General features: G+C 36.5%; 3 protein-coding genes across 3 annotated transcripts; 2 read left to right on the top strand and 1 right to left on the bottom strand.

The window, feature by feature from the left end:
* The first annotated feature begins 1,810 nt into the window (after positions 1–1,810).
* LOC106092079 (protein TIPIN homolog) lies at positions 1,811–3,163 on the top strand. The gene is made up of 2 exons (XM_013258838.2): positions 1,811–1,911; positions 1,984–3,163. Exon 2 carries the CDS (start codon positions 2,098–2,100, stop codon positions 3,031–3,033), a length of 936 nt encoding a protein of 311 aa, XP_013114292.2. The 5' UTR covers positions 1,811–1,911; positions 1,984–2,097; the 3' UTR covers positions 3,034–3,163.
* On the bottom strand, positions 3,121–10,752 carry LOC106092046 (protein SERAC1). The gene is made up of 4 exons (XM_013258794.2): positions 10,234–10,752; positions 5,466–6,018; positions 4,691–5,393; positions 3,121–4,622 (listed from the first exon to the last, which is right to left on the bottom strand). The coding sequence occupies exons 1-4, from the start codon at positions 10,287–10,289 to the stop codon at positions 3,553–3,555; spliced, it is 2,382 nt and encodes a 793-aa protein (XP_013114248.2). The 5' UTR covers positions 10,290–10,752; the 3' UTR covers positions 3,121–3,552.
* A 2,337-nt stretch (positions 10,753–13,089) lies between these two features.
* LOC106092051 (sorting nexin-29) lies at positions 13,090–14,994 on the top strand. The gene has a single exon (XM_013258806.2). The coding sequence runs from the start codon at positions 13,173–13,175 to the stop codon at positions 14,811–14,813; it is 1,641 nt and encodes a 546-aa protein (XP_013114260.1). The 5' UTR covers positions 13,090–13,172; the 3' UTR covers positions 14,814–14,994.
* Positions 14,995–17,628: the final 2,634 nt, after the last annotated feature.

Raw genomic sequence — 17,628 nt, forward strand, 5'->3', positions numbered from 1 at the left:
CATGTGTGAATCTAATAATCTCATAAGGAACATTATCAAGGAGTTACAAACGGAAAAATATATAAGCATTTTATTCAGATGTGGGTGGAATTCGGGTACACATGTAAATAGTAGATATATCCAAGATAAATAAAAATCACTCCATATTTTGTTGTTGGGCAACTGCGACTACCTGTAAATGAATATATCTTGGTCAGAACACAAACAAAAGTCAAACAACAACAAAGACAACAGTATTGAAGCAGAGTTGATTCGACCCATTTTGTGAGCATTTAATTACATCTGCAATTAAAATTGTGCGAAAATTATCCTGATGCAGCGACATGTCGCTACTGTTTTGCTCATAGAGCTCAGTACCATTTGTACGGAATGTGTTCGCATTATCTTCGTCACTATTTTTTAAAGTGTGTTTTGACAGTTATTCGTGTGAAAAGCCAAAGTCAGTACTAGGCTTATAGCAGGATGGTGGCGCAAATTCCCACTAGACTGTCAAATTTCTGGACACTTCCTATTTGACATTCTAGTTTTTATTTGCATTACCGTGTGTAGCAGCCGCAAGTTAAAAAGATATATTATTATTAACGTGTAAAGTATAAATTAAAATGTAAAAATAGGAACAAGTGTGAAAAAATTTTAAAATCCAAACCAAGATCCGATTCCATCAGCTGGGCAAATGACCTTAAACCCCGTTTACACTGCTCATTAAATCCGGATTTAAGGTTCTCGTCAGCTGAGTTTATTGAGGGAAAACAGATGATCGAGCCATTAAATCCGGATTCAAAGAGCAGTGTAAACGGGGCTTTAACTTTTTAGTGAACCCTGGACACATGCATGAAGTAAGTAAAGATACTTTATTGAGTTTTATTAATTTTCGATAACATGAAACATTTTTTTTTTTTAATGAAAACAAAATACTGGTTAATACGATTTTTCAGGTAAATTTAGTGAACGGTTGGTTATAAAAATTTACATTTACTGCCTAGTTCACTAACTTTGTATCACTGAAAGCGAGCGATATTCATTCGCCCTTGTGTCTAAGCAAGCTTATTTCATAAAAGATATATAGATGTTGGAGTGAGTAAAAAAAGTTAGTGAACCAGGCAGTAAATTTGTATTTAAAATGTAAATATTATAATTTATCTTAATATTGTATATCATATGTGTAAATTTGTATTAATCTTAAATATGTTTATCCTCGGTGAGAACCTCGGGTCGTCCTGACGTAAAAGTTTAGCAAATTATTAGCTGGATCGTTTTCAATTATTTCGTTTATTATACCAATTGGGGAAAGGTTAGCTGAGCCAGATCAGTATTTCAAATATTTCGTTTAACAGCATGGCGAAACAACTAAGGGTGGTCTCAATTGTACAACAACAACAGATCATATAGTGCTATCCGCCATCTTGTCATCAAGCTGATCGACGTTTTGTCAAAAGCGCAAACAAATTTGTGTCCGTGTGTGTATACGTGTGCGTAAATGAGCAGATAACATGCGAGAAAGAAGATAACAACAAAGAGAATGCAAATAAAAATCTGACATCTTAATACTGTCAAACCTGGCCAGCTGTTCGCGTTATTGATACATTTCCTTAAATGCGGACGTCCCTGGTTTGATATTTGAAATTCATTCATTAAACGTGTGCGCCTGTTCAATGCTCATCGTTTCTTTTATTGTTAATTTTAGCAGTTGAATCTGTTTGGAGAGGATTTTATACTTAAAATGTGCAAAAGAAAAACAAAATGTGAAAAAATTTAAAATTCAAACCAAACATTTGACGTTCTAGTCGGATTTGGATACAACTCTGGAATTGGAAAATTCTATCAGCTGGGCTAGTGACTTTACCTTTTATAAATTTGCCTGGATCTGAGCTAATTGAAATGAGATAGTCGATTTGGCTTAGCAGCCATAGGGTAAGCGGCATTTTTGTTTACTTCGTTCAACAAGTAATTGATCTGAATTTAATTATTTTTTTTATTTATAAGCAAAGGACACTTGGATAATGCACAACGATTATTGTAGAGCGTGAACGGCATAAAAACAATTCAAATAGTAATTAAATGAAACTTTTTTAAAAAGAAAAATTTTAGAACGAAATAATGTCAATTTTTGGCGATGAAGGTGGAATTGAGGATTTGTTAAATGACAATATACCTGGGGGAGATGGAGAAGAAAACGACCAATTATTTGGAGATGATGAGGCCCAAGAAGCTGGTGAAGGCGTAGAAGGTGCAACACCATCTGCGGAAGGAGCAGTGAAGGTGCAGCCCAAAAAGAGGGCTGTGCTTAATCCAAGACCTCGCCTTACTGTGGAAACTCTTCGCGGCTCTAGAGGTATACATACAATTGAGGATTACTTCAAGGACATAACATTCAAAGGTAAGGGTAATGAAAAGCAGGATTTGGATGAAGTTTTGAGAAGACTACAACATTGGGGACATCGCATGTATCCCACATACAAATTTGATGATATTCTGGCAAATATTGAACGTTTGGGTAAGAAAAAGACGCTACAAGTACACATGTCTCGATATAGGCTAGGAATGCTTGAGAAAGCTCACGGTGAAATGCATGACGGTATTGAAGATGCAGATGAGGATGGGGCCGAAGGGGCAGCACCCGATGAGCCTTTTGATGAATTCGATGCATTGCTAGATGAACAAATAGCCATCTCAAAAATTGCTCCACGTACTCCGGCTAGTAATTCATCGAAATTTGGAGGTTCAAATGCCAATGCTTCTATGGCCAGTACCTCTTCGTCTTTTGCTACTCCATCGTTTTCCAGAGGGAATGCAATTATTTCCACACCTTACTCAGGCATACATAATTTGCATGATACAAGTGATCTTGCCACACCATTGCCTCCAAGCCAGCCATCAACACCAAGTGCAAAGCAACAACTAACTGCTGAGCAAATGGCCCGTATTGCCGAAAATAGACGATTGGCTCAAGAGCGTCTAGCCGCAAAAAAGTTGGCAGCAGCAGCAGCTGCTCACCAACATGTACAGGAGGATCACCCATCGACGGAAGAATAAAAATTACTTTTTTTAGCATTTTATTTGTTAAAAAATATCCTTTAGTGATGTCCGTTTTAAAAGAAATAAGAGCGCTTAGCTTTCAGATTCATTGTAATTAATAAAAAAGATTTATTGAAAAAAGAGTAAAGACGCTTTGAATAAATATTTGTAAAAAGTTTCTAAATTACTCACTTTAGTGAATATACATACTACTAATATATATCTATATACATTATTCGAAGGCACGATCTTACAATAATAAGATGGCTTTTTAAAGGGCAGATCAACTGCACTACACGTGATTATACTGTGAATAGAAATGATGCCGATATCCTTTTTGACTACAAATTCTCGCCAAGGGAACAAGCTAGCTCTGAAAATTTAGATCTATTACTAATGTCTAACAATGGAAAATGTGAGTGAGTAATAATTTGGCTGCGATACAAGGAATGGTATGTGTATTTTGGAAATAAGTACGAATGTAATACTATTTTCGGAAAAGCTTTGAATACGATGCCATTTCTACGAATGAGGAAATTATGTTGTTGAGAATTTGAAAACCAGCTGAGGAAGCAGTGAAAATATATCCTTCGCTTGTTGCACCAAGCTAGGGACTTGTGTGGGCAATTTTTGTGGTGTTATTTCCATCTTCTTGCTGGGCAGTGGATTTTTCAAGGCGGGATCGGTCTTTTCATTCACAGTTTCGTCTATAACTTGTAAGAGGCGTTTGTAAAGGAACGATTGGCGGAATATAGGCTTTGATAAGCTTAGATGATCATCTTTTAGAACATAGAAGTCGCCATAGTTTATGCGAGCAGACTCTTCGGTTACAATGCGCAAAGGAAATTTGAACGATGTTAGCATTGTGGGATTTCCTTCAGCTATGCTTACAATTTTGACATTGCGGAAAGATGTGTGCAGACAGTTCATGAATCGTTCGTGCAATTCCAAAAGGCGAGGGTTGTTCTCCTCCAGCTCTTTGACTTCAATCGAGGGAGACAAAAGCATTTGCATATGCTGTTTCCATTTGGCAATGGGAGAGCCTCTATGGGGAGTTCCCAGGAATACAATACTGCTGGTATTTTTGGCTATTTGTTGCACCTTAGGATCTTTACTGTCTTTGGCATTCATTAGAATCAATTTTGTTAATATTCCACCCATAGAGTGGCCAATCCATACAACGGGCCTGTCGTTGCCAACATCCGCCAAGGAAATGCGTTCCAAAAGAGTATTTGCTCGGGTTTGTATATGGCCCTGACCCTTTTCACATGGGCAATATTTGGTGAAGTTTGCCGACCACTCTGTAACCGCGGATGTGTAGTCAATACCAATAATTCTTGTGTTGGGGTGATCATCGGGCAGCCATTCCATTGGCCAACAGTTTGTATAATCTTCCTGACTATCTTGATTTTTCCATTCCGGGCCAGAAACACTGAATTCGCCAGAACAGTTTTCATTTGCAGCTAGCGGGATATCTGGATGTACGACCTCCCAATCTTTCTCTAATTCAGCTTCACTGCGCAATGTCTCTACAAACTCTTTGGTAGCACTATCACTAATCTGTATTGGTTTGCTTTCAGCTTTCATGTTAGCTTTAAGAATTTTTTCTAAAAAAAAAAAAACGAAACAACATTAAATGGAAAATTCTCAAGTATAAAAAAATGCTTATGCATACTTTTTTCTATTCCTGCTTCGATATCCTTGGGCTGAGAAGCAATACCAGTGTCATCGTTTTTCGTCACATTTTGCTTACTTTTGCCATTTCCATTGCCATTCTTTTTCAAGTTCAAGCGCCTTTGCTCGCCAACAAGAAAAACATCGTCCGTTTCGCTGGTGTAGAATGCATTTTTACCATATAAACCCAGTTCTGTGGGTTTGCGGTCCTTTTGACGCCATGTTATAAAAACACCACCCAAAAGTCCATGTATAAACACAATATCGGCCTTGGGTTTAGTGCGAGTTCTTAGTCGGGGATGCAAGGGATACACATTGGGGGGATAGACGGTGAAATTGGGATCATCATGGTCCAGATTAGCCATAGTTTTGGCAGAGATCACTTGTAGTCTTAAATCGGGACATTGTTGCCATTCAGCCAATATTCCAATCCAACCACTCACAAAGAAATGCTCCACACTGTCTTTGACCAGAGATAAATTCGCCAACACTTTGCACAGGGTGGACAAAGTTTCATTATCATCAGCGAATATTTTTGACAGTTCCATTAAATGAACCAATCCACCTTCTTTAATAATTTGTTGCGCAAATTCAGGGTCTTTGGTGACATGATGTAAAAATGATACAATTTCCTTGAGCAAATCAATTTCGTGTACATTAAAAGTAACCGGGTGTTCTTGCGTAAAGAATTCACACACATCCTCCTGTGAGAGAAAGAAATAAAGCACATTTAGATTTTCCTGTTCACGCGCGGGTGTTTGATAATTGAAACCTACCAAAGGATCTTGTTCGGGAAAATACTTCTTAAAGAAATGATTGACGCATGGTGACTTTGATTTCATATGCGAAAGCAAGTCATGCAATTCGGACAACACCAACTTGGGATTCTTTATACAACCTTTCATATGAACAGGAACGAACCAGCGTTTGTCTGCACCACAACGGGCCAATGATACGGCTGTACGGGCATCACACAATTGTGCCAAGTGGCGAAAATCCCAATCCTTCAAATGATCAATGCTGGCCAATTGCCTTACGGCCTTTAAACGATCATGGTGACTGCCATTCTGTGCTATATCCAATAGACGCCATGCTACCGAGTGCTTAAGCGCTTTCCACCATTTGCCAATGGGATTAACAATAACACTGATCCATTTCTTATCTTCTTCCTCTTGTTTCTTCAATCTGCGCATAGACTCCCGGTAGATGTGATATTTGATGTAAATGTATTCGGATTCGGGTTTCTTGTCGCCAGCACCGCCATTATTGTTGTCCACAAATTTCGAAATTAATTTTTGAACTCTACGTTTATCGTAAAGAATGAGGCCACTGGAAAGGTTAAAAAAGACAAAATTGTTGTTGTTGTTAAATAGGAGAATTTAAGTATTGAAAAGCTATATTAGTTATTACGGGTGTACAATGTGCTATTTTCCATGATTGATTGGTTAATCTGTCATCATAGATTATTGGACATTTTATTATCTATATTCTATGGTTATGGGTTTTTTTTTCCAATATTTGACACCCATTATCTACTCCAAAATGGTAGAAAACTTTTACTACTAAAGCACTGTTTAATGCCTCAAGAATTTAAAACGCACATTCTGGCTGACATTGAGGAAGACAAGACCATTATAAAGTATTCCCCCCATAAACTAAGAACTATCAAAACAACTTTTGTTGTTGTATGGTTTGATAGAAAAACACGCCACACCATCTAAAAATATGACGGCATATTGCCCAACAACTACGCGTATATGTACATGCCTAAGTTCGATTGTTCGCATGTATGGGTGCACACTTTTTGGGGGTTCTGAAGTGTTATCTTGCTCTTGAGTATACTCATACTATATAAAAAAAAAACATAAAAGTCGAATGGGATTCATGATACTGAGGTACGTTTTTTTAACTTTTCGATTGTGGTTTCGCTTGTGCACTTCCGGCATTAGACACTCTCCGTTTAATTTGTTTTTATTTAAACTGGGAATGTGGCTACACACCTTCATGGGTTGTTATAAACACCTCCTGAGAGCTTACAAATTTCTTTACCTCTCTATTGATTAAAGTGGTAATGACCCTTGCTATTAAAATTAGTTTTATTTTTATTCTTTGTGATTTCAAAAGATCGCCTCACAATACCTTATCTCTATGGGTAGCCTATCTTTTATTACTAATTGATTTATTTCTTGAACAAAGATTGCTGTAGTCACGTTACGTCTCCATGGGCGTTGCATATTACTTGGCACCATATTCACGTGAAAGCGAAAGATTGGGAAACTTTTCTTTATCACTATGGTCCATGTGTGACACAATGGTTTATATTTAATTTTACAAGTAAATATTTACCATTGATTTGTTTTTGTTGACGACGTTACAGATAATTGTCGCAAATCACTTGTGCGCCGCATGTTTAAATTTAGAACTTAAAAAACAATTGTTGACGTCAAGTTTTTGGGGAAACAATTTTACCTATTACTTGACCATTGGATGATCAGTTAATTTTAGAATAGTAAATAGCACATTTAGTTACAAAACAGGCCCCCCATGTAACTTTCTCGAGTTGTTGTTTTTGCAATTTGGCAAATATTTTTGATTCTTTTGCAGTACGTTTGAATTGAGATCTGGAGACGTTTTGTTCTTAAAATAGCGTGAAAATTTTAAAATTGACATGAAAAGAATGGTGCAATATCATATGATTTTACAAAAAAAATATATTCGAAACATTTTATGTGAAAAACAGATGTTCTGTTAGCATTTTCAATAATCGTAACAAGTGTGATCCACCCACGTATACAAGCTGACATTTTAAGTCCCTAAAAGCCGAAATTATTATCCTGAAATTTTAAAGGTAGTGTTCTTCTACAGCTTTTAACAACCGTGTACAAGTAAGTGATGATTAGATCACGCTCTATTTGAATCTGATACATGGGTACAAAAAGTGCCATATGACCTAAAGTCGTGTCTCTCTGCTGCATGCCTTTCGCATGACTGCATTATTTGATAGGACAAAAGTATCGCCTCAGTTCCCCAATTGAATGATCAAGGATAAATTTTCATTTAGATGACGCGTTTAGTCAGCGTCATTACTAACTTCTCCTAAAAAATTAAACCATGTTGTTGTTGTATCAGTGTGTTGTACACTTGGGCGGCATCCCTTGTCAATTAAGTACCCCTTCGGGTCAATCCGGTACGTAGAACCGGCTGTCATGGGATGAAGCAAATCGTTCGATATGTATGCGTTATATATGTATGTACATAGATAAATTATATATAGATAAAGAATTTGAACTTCGCACATAGACTAGTTGGTGGCGCTTGTGAATGTAAATAATCGAACAACATGTTCGATGTTGTAAACGAATATATCTTGCTAGAAACCATTTGTTAATTTTTGTATACCATGGGATGGGAAATACAAGTTTCGCCACTCCTTCTGTAACACCTTGAAATATTCGTCTAAGACCCCATAAAGTACATACATATATTCTTGATTGTGCGATTTGGCCCGAATCCGTCTATGACCTGATTTACCTACAAAGGCATAGCTATTATTATCCAATATATTTTTTTTAAACTAAAATAAGATACGGGACGAAGAACTTTCCGTGAGTATCACACAGTCTGGATCATTGAGGTCCAATCTGTGGGGTCATCATTGCTGTCACGAGAAGCTTAGCTGCGAGCTACCGGGTGCGTCCACAGGTTTCGGAGAGTGCAATGGCAGTCGCGGTTAATCAGCGGAATCAAGCAGAGAGTCTCAGTGAAAAGCGGGTGGCACCGGCTCTTGCACAAATACTTGCGCTTTTAAATAACCAATGGCCACCCTGTTCCCGCAGCGACTGGTTTTTTGGACCGCAACGAGCTTGCTTACCTGTAGGAGCTTGGCGAAGATCGCCACCTCCATATGTAAATGTTGTAAAACTTTTGTAAATTTCATCGATATCTCACATTCTGTAATTATTGGGTTGCCCAAAAAGTAATTGCGGATTTTTTAAAAGAAAGTAAATGCATTTTTAATAAAACTTAGAATGAACTTTAATCAAATATACTTTTTTTACACTTTTTTTCTAAAGCAAGCTAAAAGTAACAGCTGATAACTGACAGAAGAAAGAATGCAATTACAGAGTCACAAGCTGTGAAAAAATTTGTCAACGCCGACTATATGAAAAATCCGCAATTACTTTTTGGGCAAACCAATATAAGATCCTTGTTATCTTGTTGTTTGTGAAAACAAACAAACAAATAAATCTTATATTCTCCTCTTTGGGTGAAAAAAAACCTATGAGGCCATACTGCCTTTATAATTTTTTCCTAAGACCCTTCGAAACTTGTTATTTTTGTTAATTAGAGATGTTTTATAATAAAAGTTAGTGGAAATTAAAGAAAGGAAAGATTCATTGGAACCAACTGGGTTAGGTTACACGCTTTGGCCTCCATTGGCCTTTCTACATGACCCAGACCAAAATTTAAGGTATTAAATCGTATGGACCAGCAATCAGAATCTTTGGATTCTAGTCATAACAAAGTCAGGGATCTGACATCACATCAAAATGATCATTATGTCTCGCCAAAGAGTCTTGTATACATTTCCAGTCTATTATGGTACCTATCATCCACCTGGTTGAACAGTTCACGCCCCTTGAGAGGCTGCCTATCTAATACATTCATAGGTCGTATCTGCCCATACTTTGCTATTTTGTAATGTATTGAAATTCTATTCAATTGGTAAACAAATTTTAGAATTGTGATAAGAATTTTGTTAAGTTAGTGTTTACCAACACATGCTACGGCTCCATTTGTTTGGTTTTAGCAGTATGCAAGAATGTTTTAATATTTTAGACTCCGATAATAATAACAAGTATCGAAGTTTTTGTTTTGTTTTGTTTGCTTATGCGGTACGCTCCATGTTGGCCTTGGTTTTCTTTGCCTTTGTAGTGGTTGAGCAAAAGCCCCAACAACGTGGCGTGATAGATACCCCCTCTCTTTTTCACAAAATCGTATGTTTTGTTTTGATCACTTACATTCACAATATTTACAAACAGCCGATGATGCTCCAACGCGTAGTCATCAATTACGAACTGGGGTACTGGAGGCATTCGTTCTACCGTCATTAATTGAAACAACGACCAAACTATTTATAGTTTAATGCAATGCTGGTAAATATTTACCAAAAATTTACAAATTCGTTGTTTTTGTTTACAACGTTAACAGTTATCGTACGTCGCATAATGCAAACCATAAGAAAAACAACAATATGTATGTAGTATGTACTAAAATACTTATTTGTTGACGTCATCTCAAACAAATATATACATATCTAATGGGTGTAGAGCGAAAATCTACATTTGGACGAGCCCCCAAAATTTAAATATACGCTATCAAGTATTGGTGTTTCATTTATGCTTGTAACAGATACCTGCGAATTACTTTATTTCCTTCATGTTCAAATATAGACGACTATTCACTATTTCATACACAACATACACCCATACATACATGAATGTTATTTTATTGTACGTTAATTCATATGTAAAATAAACTTACGTGGTCAATATGCCAACACCTCCGAGAGTTTTTGGATAACGGCGTAGACTGTTCATCGAACAAAACTGCCCAGAAGAATTTCCAATAGATTTTTGTCTACTATTTAATTGTCTAGTATGTACACACTTGTATGTCTGCTTCAAAATGAATAAAGTAGACTCTGTACAGTCGTTGTCGTTCGTTCGTGGGGTAGGCGAAGTAAAGTTGCACAAAATTTTATTTTTCCCTTTGTTAAATTTGCAGTTCGTCGACAAAAAATTGATATATGATAATGATGAGAGGGAATCTAAATGTATAAATTATTCACTTTCTTTCAATACAATTCACTTTCAATATGTTTGATTTTTCTTTGCTAACTTATTTTGAGTCACAATTCGTTTGATTTATTTTAATTTTCTTTGTCTAAAATTTATATTAACTTTTTCTTGTCTATATATATTGATAGGTCCTTTTTCCTTATAAAATTTTCACTTGTTGTTCTTATGAACTTATCGCTTTGAGTTTAATTTGTTGAATGGTTGCAATGAAAAGCAAAAGCCTCTTCATATGTAGTTTTTCTGTGGCGTTGTATTGCGCTGCTTTTTGGCAATGTATGTTTTAGTTTTACGTATTGTTTATTTGCTCGTTCGTTCAATTGTACGAGTGTACGAATTTGTTTTGATTTATGGCATTGTATGCGAGAGGGGCGACTTGATAGTAGGTGAGTCAATAGTGGCATGGTAAACATTTTATCTTACGATTAGTGACGTAGCAAGTAGTGTGGTTTTGTACAAAAACAACTACTCAAAACAAGAGATACCCCCTATGGGTTTGCTCTGATATTTAGAAAAGGAAAACAAAATCAGCTGGCCTATGCCTTGGTGCAATTGATGATAAAACTAGCAGGTAGTGTACCGCAAACAGCGGACTTCTCGCGAAGTTCACTATCTGCCAACGAATTTTGGTTGTTTGTGTGTGAGCATTATAGTTAAGAACCATAACAAACACAAACAAAGAAAAATGGCGCGAACAAGTTACAAACTCAAAATCAAGGTTGCATACAACACAGATTTTGACAGATAGTACACTCGATTTTTTGTTGTTGGCCAACTGCTCCTGCCTGTTAATGGATATATTCTGGTACAATTAGAAGGTAGTCATCAGCCCAATTGATAATTTTTCAATTACAGAGTTGTATCCAAATCCCACTAGAACGTGAAATGCTTTGTTTGGATTTTAAAGATTTTTTCATTTTGTTTCTTTTTTCTCATTTTCATCGTTTGAATTTATAATTTACACCTTTATAATCATAACTCTTTTGACCTTGTGGCTGCTGCCCATGATAATGCAAATAAAAACTAGAATGTTAATTTGACAGTGTATATAAGTTTGACAGCTTGGTGGGAATTTGCGCCACCATCCCCACAGGGTTGTATCCAATATTAAGAGCACATTCTGTCGAAATCAGTGAATAATGCAACTCTAATTTTGAGTATGTAACTAGTTCGCGCCATTGTTCGTTGTTTGTGTGTTATGGTTCTTAACTATAATATACACACAACCCAAACTCGCTGAAAGATAGTGTACTTCGCGAGAAAAAATTTTACTCAGCTGTTTACGGTACACTACCAGTTAATTATGTCATGGTTGTATCGTTGATTTCGTTGTTGTTGGGCTTTTGACTATACCTTCTAATTGTACCAAGTCGGATTTAAAAAGGTGGTCTCACGGGAACGGCTGTTAACAGCCGGCCAGGTTTGACTGGATATAGATGTCAGATTTTTGTTTCTATATTTTTAGTAGCAATCTTGTTTCTCGCATATTCTCTGCTTATGTACGCACACGTATACATACACTGAAACAAATATCTTTGTGTGTGTCGGCAAAACATCGATCAGCTAGACGAGAAGATGGCGGATTGCACCAAATGATTTAATACATTTGGTTCATGGTGGCATTAATTAGTCATTTGGTTTGTTTTATGTACCAGTCTAGCGGATTCACTACCTTAAGATGGGTATTAACTTAAGTTTTCATAGTGAAACTCCATATAAAAAATTAGTGAAAAAAATCTGTGAAAATTTTTTCATTTGCGGCACTAAGATCTTCACTGAGTAGAAATTTGCAAATGGCAATTTGCAAATTTTGCGCATGCACATTCCACTAAGTAACAGGGGCAAACTTCTCACATATTAATGAGTGCAGTCCGATTGAAGTTTTAAGCACAATGATTAAGGGACCTCCTTTTTATAGCAGAGCCCGAACGGCTTGCCACTGTGCGACACCTCTTGGGAGTTTTTACATGGCATAGTTCCTCACAAATATTGCAAGCATTAGGAGGGGAAAACCACCGCTAAATATATTTTCTGATGATCTCGCTAGGATTCGAACCCAGGCGCCGAAAATATAAAGACCAAGCAATCTGAATATCTTGTATAATTCCTACAATTTTTGCTGCAAACTTCTGCTGGGAAAAATCCTTCAGTCAAAATTTGCAAGCTCTCAATTACCAAACTCTCAAAATTTTCGTGCTCTCAGGAACTGTTCCGCTCTCTTCTCCTGATAAATAAAATACGCGAACGACTTTTAGTTACCTATATTTATATTTCATATAATTAATTAAAGAAGATTTATGTTTAAGAGTAGTGCTTTTTGTAATTTTATTGAATGGTCTCTTATAGGGCTTTAAAATTACAAAATTCAGAAAATAAAAATAAAATAAAATAAAATTTGAACAAATTTGCACAAATTTTGCGTACACGAACACACTTTTAATACGGATGTCGTGTGATAGCAGCTTTAGCTTGATTAATTAAAAAATGTCAAGCAAACAACATCACACGAATAAACACTGAAAATCAGCTGATCAGTCGATAAACAGCGAAAAACTTAAAGACAGTACTCCAAAATATTTAATATTATTAAAATTAATAATATAATTATACATAAGATTAATAAATATGTCCGACATGCCAAAGGATGATTTAACCAGTGCGGAAACATCTAGCAAAAAGCATGAAGAATGCATAGCCAATGAAGAATTCTCTGCGCTTCCCGAAGATTTTTTCTCTTCCAATCCCATACCAACATTCCACCAAAGGAAACATGAAATATTCAAACGATTACAAATTCTGATATCCGATTGCAAAGCACGTTACAGTGGTCGAAAAGAATTGGCTACTGAAACAGATGAATGCATTTCTGATCTTGTCGCAACTTTAGACATCGCGTTCCAGTATGGTATAAAGCAACAGCAAATGCCGAATTTTGTGGTATCGGCAGCTAGTCTCTTCCATAACATGCAGGAAATTGTTACGGGATCAAGTCCCAAGGCAACTAACACAACCACAATTTCCACTGATACTTATTTTTGGGATTTTTGCAAGAAATTTTTAACTGCTCACGAAAAGCAACGATTTGAACAGTTAAAGCAGACCTGGACCAAATGGGGTCGAGGAAAATCATTCATTCGCGCCTCTCTAAATGAACACTCTCTCCATAGATATATTTTGACATGGTTGTCTGAAAAACCACTGCTGTGCAGTTACTACAGCCACTGGTCGCTTTTACTAGATGAGAAAATAGCTAATTCCCTTCCAGAACTAATAAAATCATTGGACCAAGTATTATTTGCTTTGACAGTGGACAAAACCGAGCTGAATTCCCCAATTAAGATGTTTGATCAAAACCAAGATGTAGCTAAAGAAGAACCTGTTATCTATGCCCCAATGCCCATAAAAGTTGGTCCCAAAAACAAAGGAAAGTCTAGTATAGTAGAAAGGCCGATTGCAACATTAAATTCTACTGAAGACTTGCTGAATATGATTCACAAAGATTCAGTTAAGCGCGAGGAATATTTGGTAGAGGAGGAGGATATAATATCGTTAGATGATACACTCCAAACGGATCCCATCGAACCAGAACTAGAGTTTCTCAGAGAACCCTTGCCGGAATTCAAACTTTCTTCGAATTCCCTTAGCGACGCCGACTGTGCTATCGAGGCCAAAAGTGAGGCATCGTCACACTGTAGCAGCAAATATTCCAATAACAACTACATTCCAGATCAATGCAATGATGCCACTCACAAGATACTCGAAGAACAACTTAAAGAAGTTAATGAAAGATGTTCTTTGCTTGAAACTAGAGTGGCTCAATTAAATTTGGAAAACCGTCAATTGATTCGACGGCTAAAAAAGCATTTTGAAGATTCCGGCATTGACCCATCGTCTTCGTTTGCCACGAATTTTCTTATAACAATACCCAATGTTAAGCTGAGTAAATCTAAACATGGACCTTCCAGCTATCATGAATACGAAATACATATCACAATGAAACAAAATCTTGAACACTGGTCGCTGTTGCGTCGCTACAGTGATTTCAATAAACTTCACAAATCTCTGCTGAAAACACATCCGTGGGTATCGACCGTGGAATTTCCTCCAAAGAAACGTTTTGGCAACATGAATGCCCGATTTGTCGAGGAGCGTAGACAGCAGCTGCAAATTTATTTATTGAATCTCGTCGAAACGTTACCCCAACTAGAGGCTTGCAAATCCAAAAATGAACTACAAAAAGTATTTCCCTTCCTAAAAGAGCGATAACCCCATTCTTTATTTGAAAACAAAAAAATAAAGAAAAAGACGCCTCAGAGCAAACTCACAAAACTGTAGCAAGCGATCATTGTTAGGTATTTTTTTTTTATAAATATGTATCTACAATATTTATATACCTATGTAGAAAATTATTAGAGCTAAGTTCAATAAAAGGAATAACTCGAAAGTATTGTATTATTTTCTTTCTAATATTTTTCAACTCAAAATAAATTGTTAAAAATTATGGTACTATATCAAAAAGGTATTTGCAGAAGCTTGTGTGTACAATCTGGTTCAGTGAACACATTTCCCATATTTGAAACTTCAGCATACTATACCCAGTGTATGGCAAAATAGTATGTAACAGCTTCGGATATATGAAAAGTCTTCTTTGCATCGCATACAATTGTGCGAGTCACATTCGACAGGTCCTTACGAATAATTGTAATCTTCCCGCTTCTACTTATAAACAATCAAACAGGCTTATATTGATTTGTATATATGTATTCATACGATTGGTTGTTGTTGTAGTAGTGTGTTGTACACTGAGGCGGTAGCCCTTGCCTATAAAGGACTTCATCGGGTCAAAGCTGCCATGGAATTGCATGCGATTAGTCGAACGTGGTACCATCACAATATTTCTGGGGGGTGCTTAGCCCACCACTCAAAGACCTTGCTACCCTCATGATCAGAGTTGCATCCCCACTGTTATTCAATGTAATTTTCATATTCAAATTTGCACTGTATAAAATTATGTATTGTACATATTTTTGTATTCAAAATGTTAATTCGTTTCTATATTACAAATGTCTTGGTGTTTGTAGGATTGTACGAAATCGCCACAAATCATCAATTCTTGATGTTGATGAATAAATGGAGGCAACCCAAATGCAGCTCGGGTTTTGCACAAAAAAAAATCGAGCACTCAAAACTGTCGTGAATACGCCAAAATATTCAGCGAGGCAACTGATTCGAAAAGAAAGTGGAAAAAATACGACAAATTGGCGTTGGTTCTACCCATCCTGTCGAAATTGATGCTGATCTTGATGAAGTGAATGCTTATTTTCTAAACTGCACAGTGAACCTTAAATCTTATACTGTACAAAGAAACACATCAACTGTTTTATGCACCAATAGTTTAGAGAATAGAATTCGCAACTTTTGAATTTGAATGTCTTCAGCATATTGATATATATGAGGGCTATATAGCGATAAAATCAAATGCAAAAGTGATACCAGTGCCAAAAGCAAAGCATGACAATGACTATCGCCGTTCTTATCAAAGGCTTTTTAGAAAATAACCCATAAGCGAATGAGTACATACTTAAATTATTTCCACCTGTTATCCACCAAACAGTCTGGTTTCAGACCAAGACATAGCTGCATCACTGCTTCAATCGATGTTACCGAAGACATTAGATCAAATATTGATGATGGACAAGTAACTGTCTAGTACTGTTGTATTACTCAAAAGCCTTTGACTGTGTCAACCATGCTTGCCTAAAAATGAAACACTACTTTAATTTTTCCGACTCTGCTGTGTTATTGATAAAGAACTACCTTTTCCTCATGACATAATTACCAGGTAATGTACTGTAAACAGCTGAGTACAATTTTTTCTCGCGAAGTGCACTATCTGTCAACGAGTTTTGGTTGTGTGTGTTAAGAACCAGAGCACACACAAACAACGAAAAATGCCGCGAACTAGTGACATACATAAAATCAGACTTGCACTAATCACTGATTTTGACAGATAGTTCACTCAATATTTTGTTGTTGGGCAACTGCCACTACCTGTAAATCAATAGATCTTGCCTCTGCCTAAGATTTCAATATGTTGTAATTAAAGACCTAATGTCCAAATCTCTGCAACTGAATAAAGGTGTACCGCAGGGTTCGATTCTGGGACCACTGCTTTTCTCGATGTACATATATGACCTTCCAGCCCGGCTCACATATTCCTCTATACACATATGTATATGCCGATGATGTCCAGCTCTATCTGAGCTTTCCTAAATCTGACATACCTCAAGGATTCCTCAAAATAAATGAAGATTGGGATATTGTTTCTAGATGGGCTCATGACAATTATCTGCATGTAAAGCCACACAAATCGAACTGTCTCTTAATTTCAAATCGCAACCAGAATATTGTTAATTGGTGACCAGCATATCCAGTTTGTTAACAAAGCTACAAATCTTGGCATAGCTTTTAATAACACACTTACATGGACTGATCACATAATTGCGACAACTGGAAAAATATTTGGTATGCTAAGAACACTCCATCAAACGCAATCGATTACACCACAACACATACGTCTCCTGTTGGCTAAATCGTACCTACTACCCGTGCTCTGCTATGGAAGTGAGCTATTTAGTAAATGTGACTCTAGAAGCACTAGACGTCTGGAAACAGCCCTCAATGCTATTGTTAGATATGTTCATGGACTAAATTGATATGACAGTTGTTCGCTCTACGAGAAAAGTATATGTAATGTGAAATTTGGTGATTAACTTGACATCAATAATCTTTTACTCTTACATAAAATCATCTATGGGAGATGTCTGGAGTACCTGTATAAAAAATTGCAATTTGGGAGGACAACTTGCAGGATTTTAATAGTCGCCCCACGGTATCGACTGCTCACATCAAAATGACAATATTTTACAAATGCGATCCGTCTTTGGAACTCCCTCCCATCAAAACTTCAATCTATTGGCAACGCAAAACTATTCAAAAAAACTATATTGGAAAACCTCTTAGATCGCTGGAAGTCATATGATTGTTAATGTTACTAAAATTATGTGTAAAAATTGCAATT

This window comes from Stomoxys calcitrans, chromosome 3, assembly GCF_963082655.1.
Source record: "Stomoxys calcitrans chromosome 3, idStoCalc2.1, whole genome shotgun sequence".
NCBI classification, from domain to species: Eukaryota; Metazoa; Arthropoda; class Insecta; order Diptera; family Muscidae; genus Stomoxys; species Stomoxys calcitrans.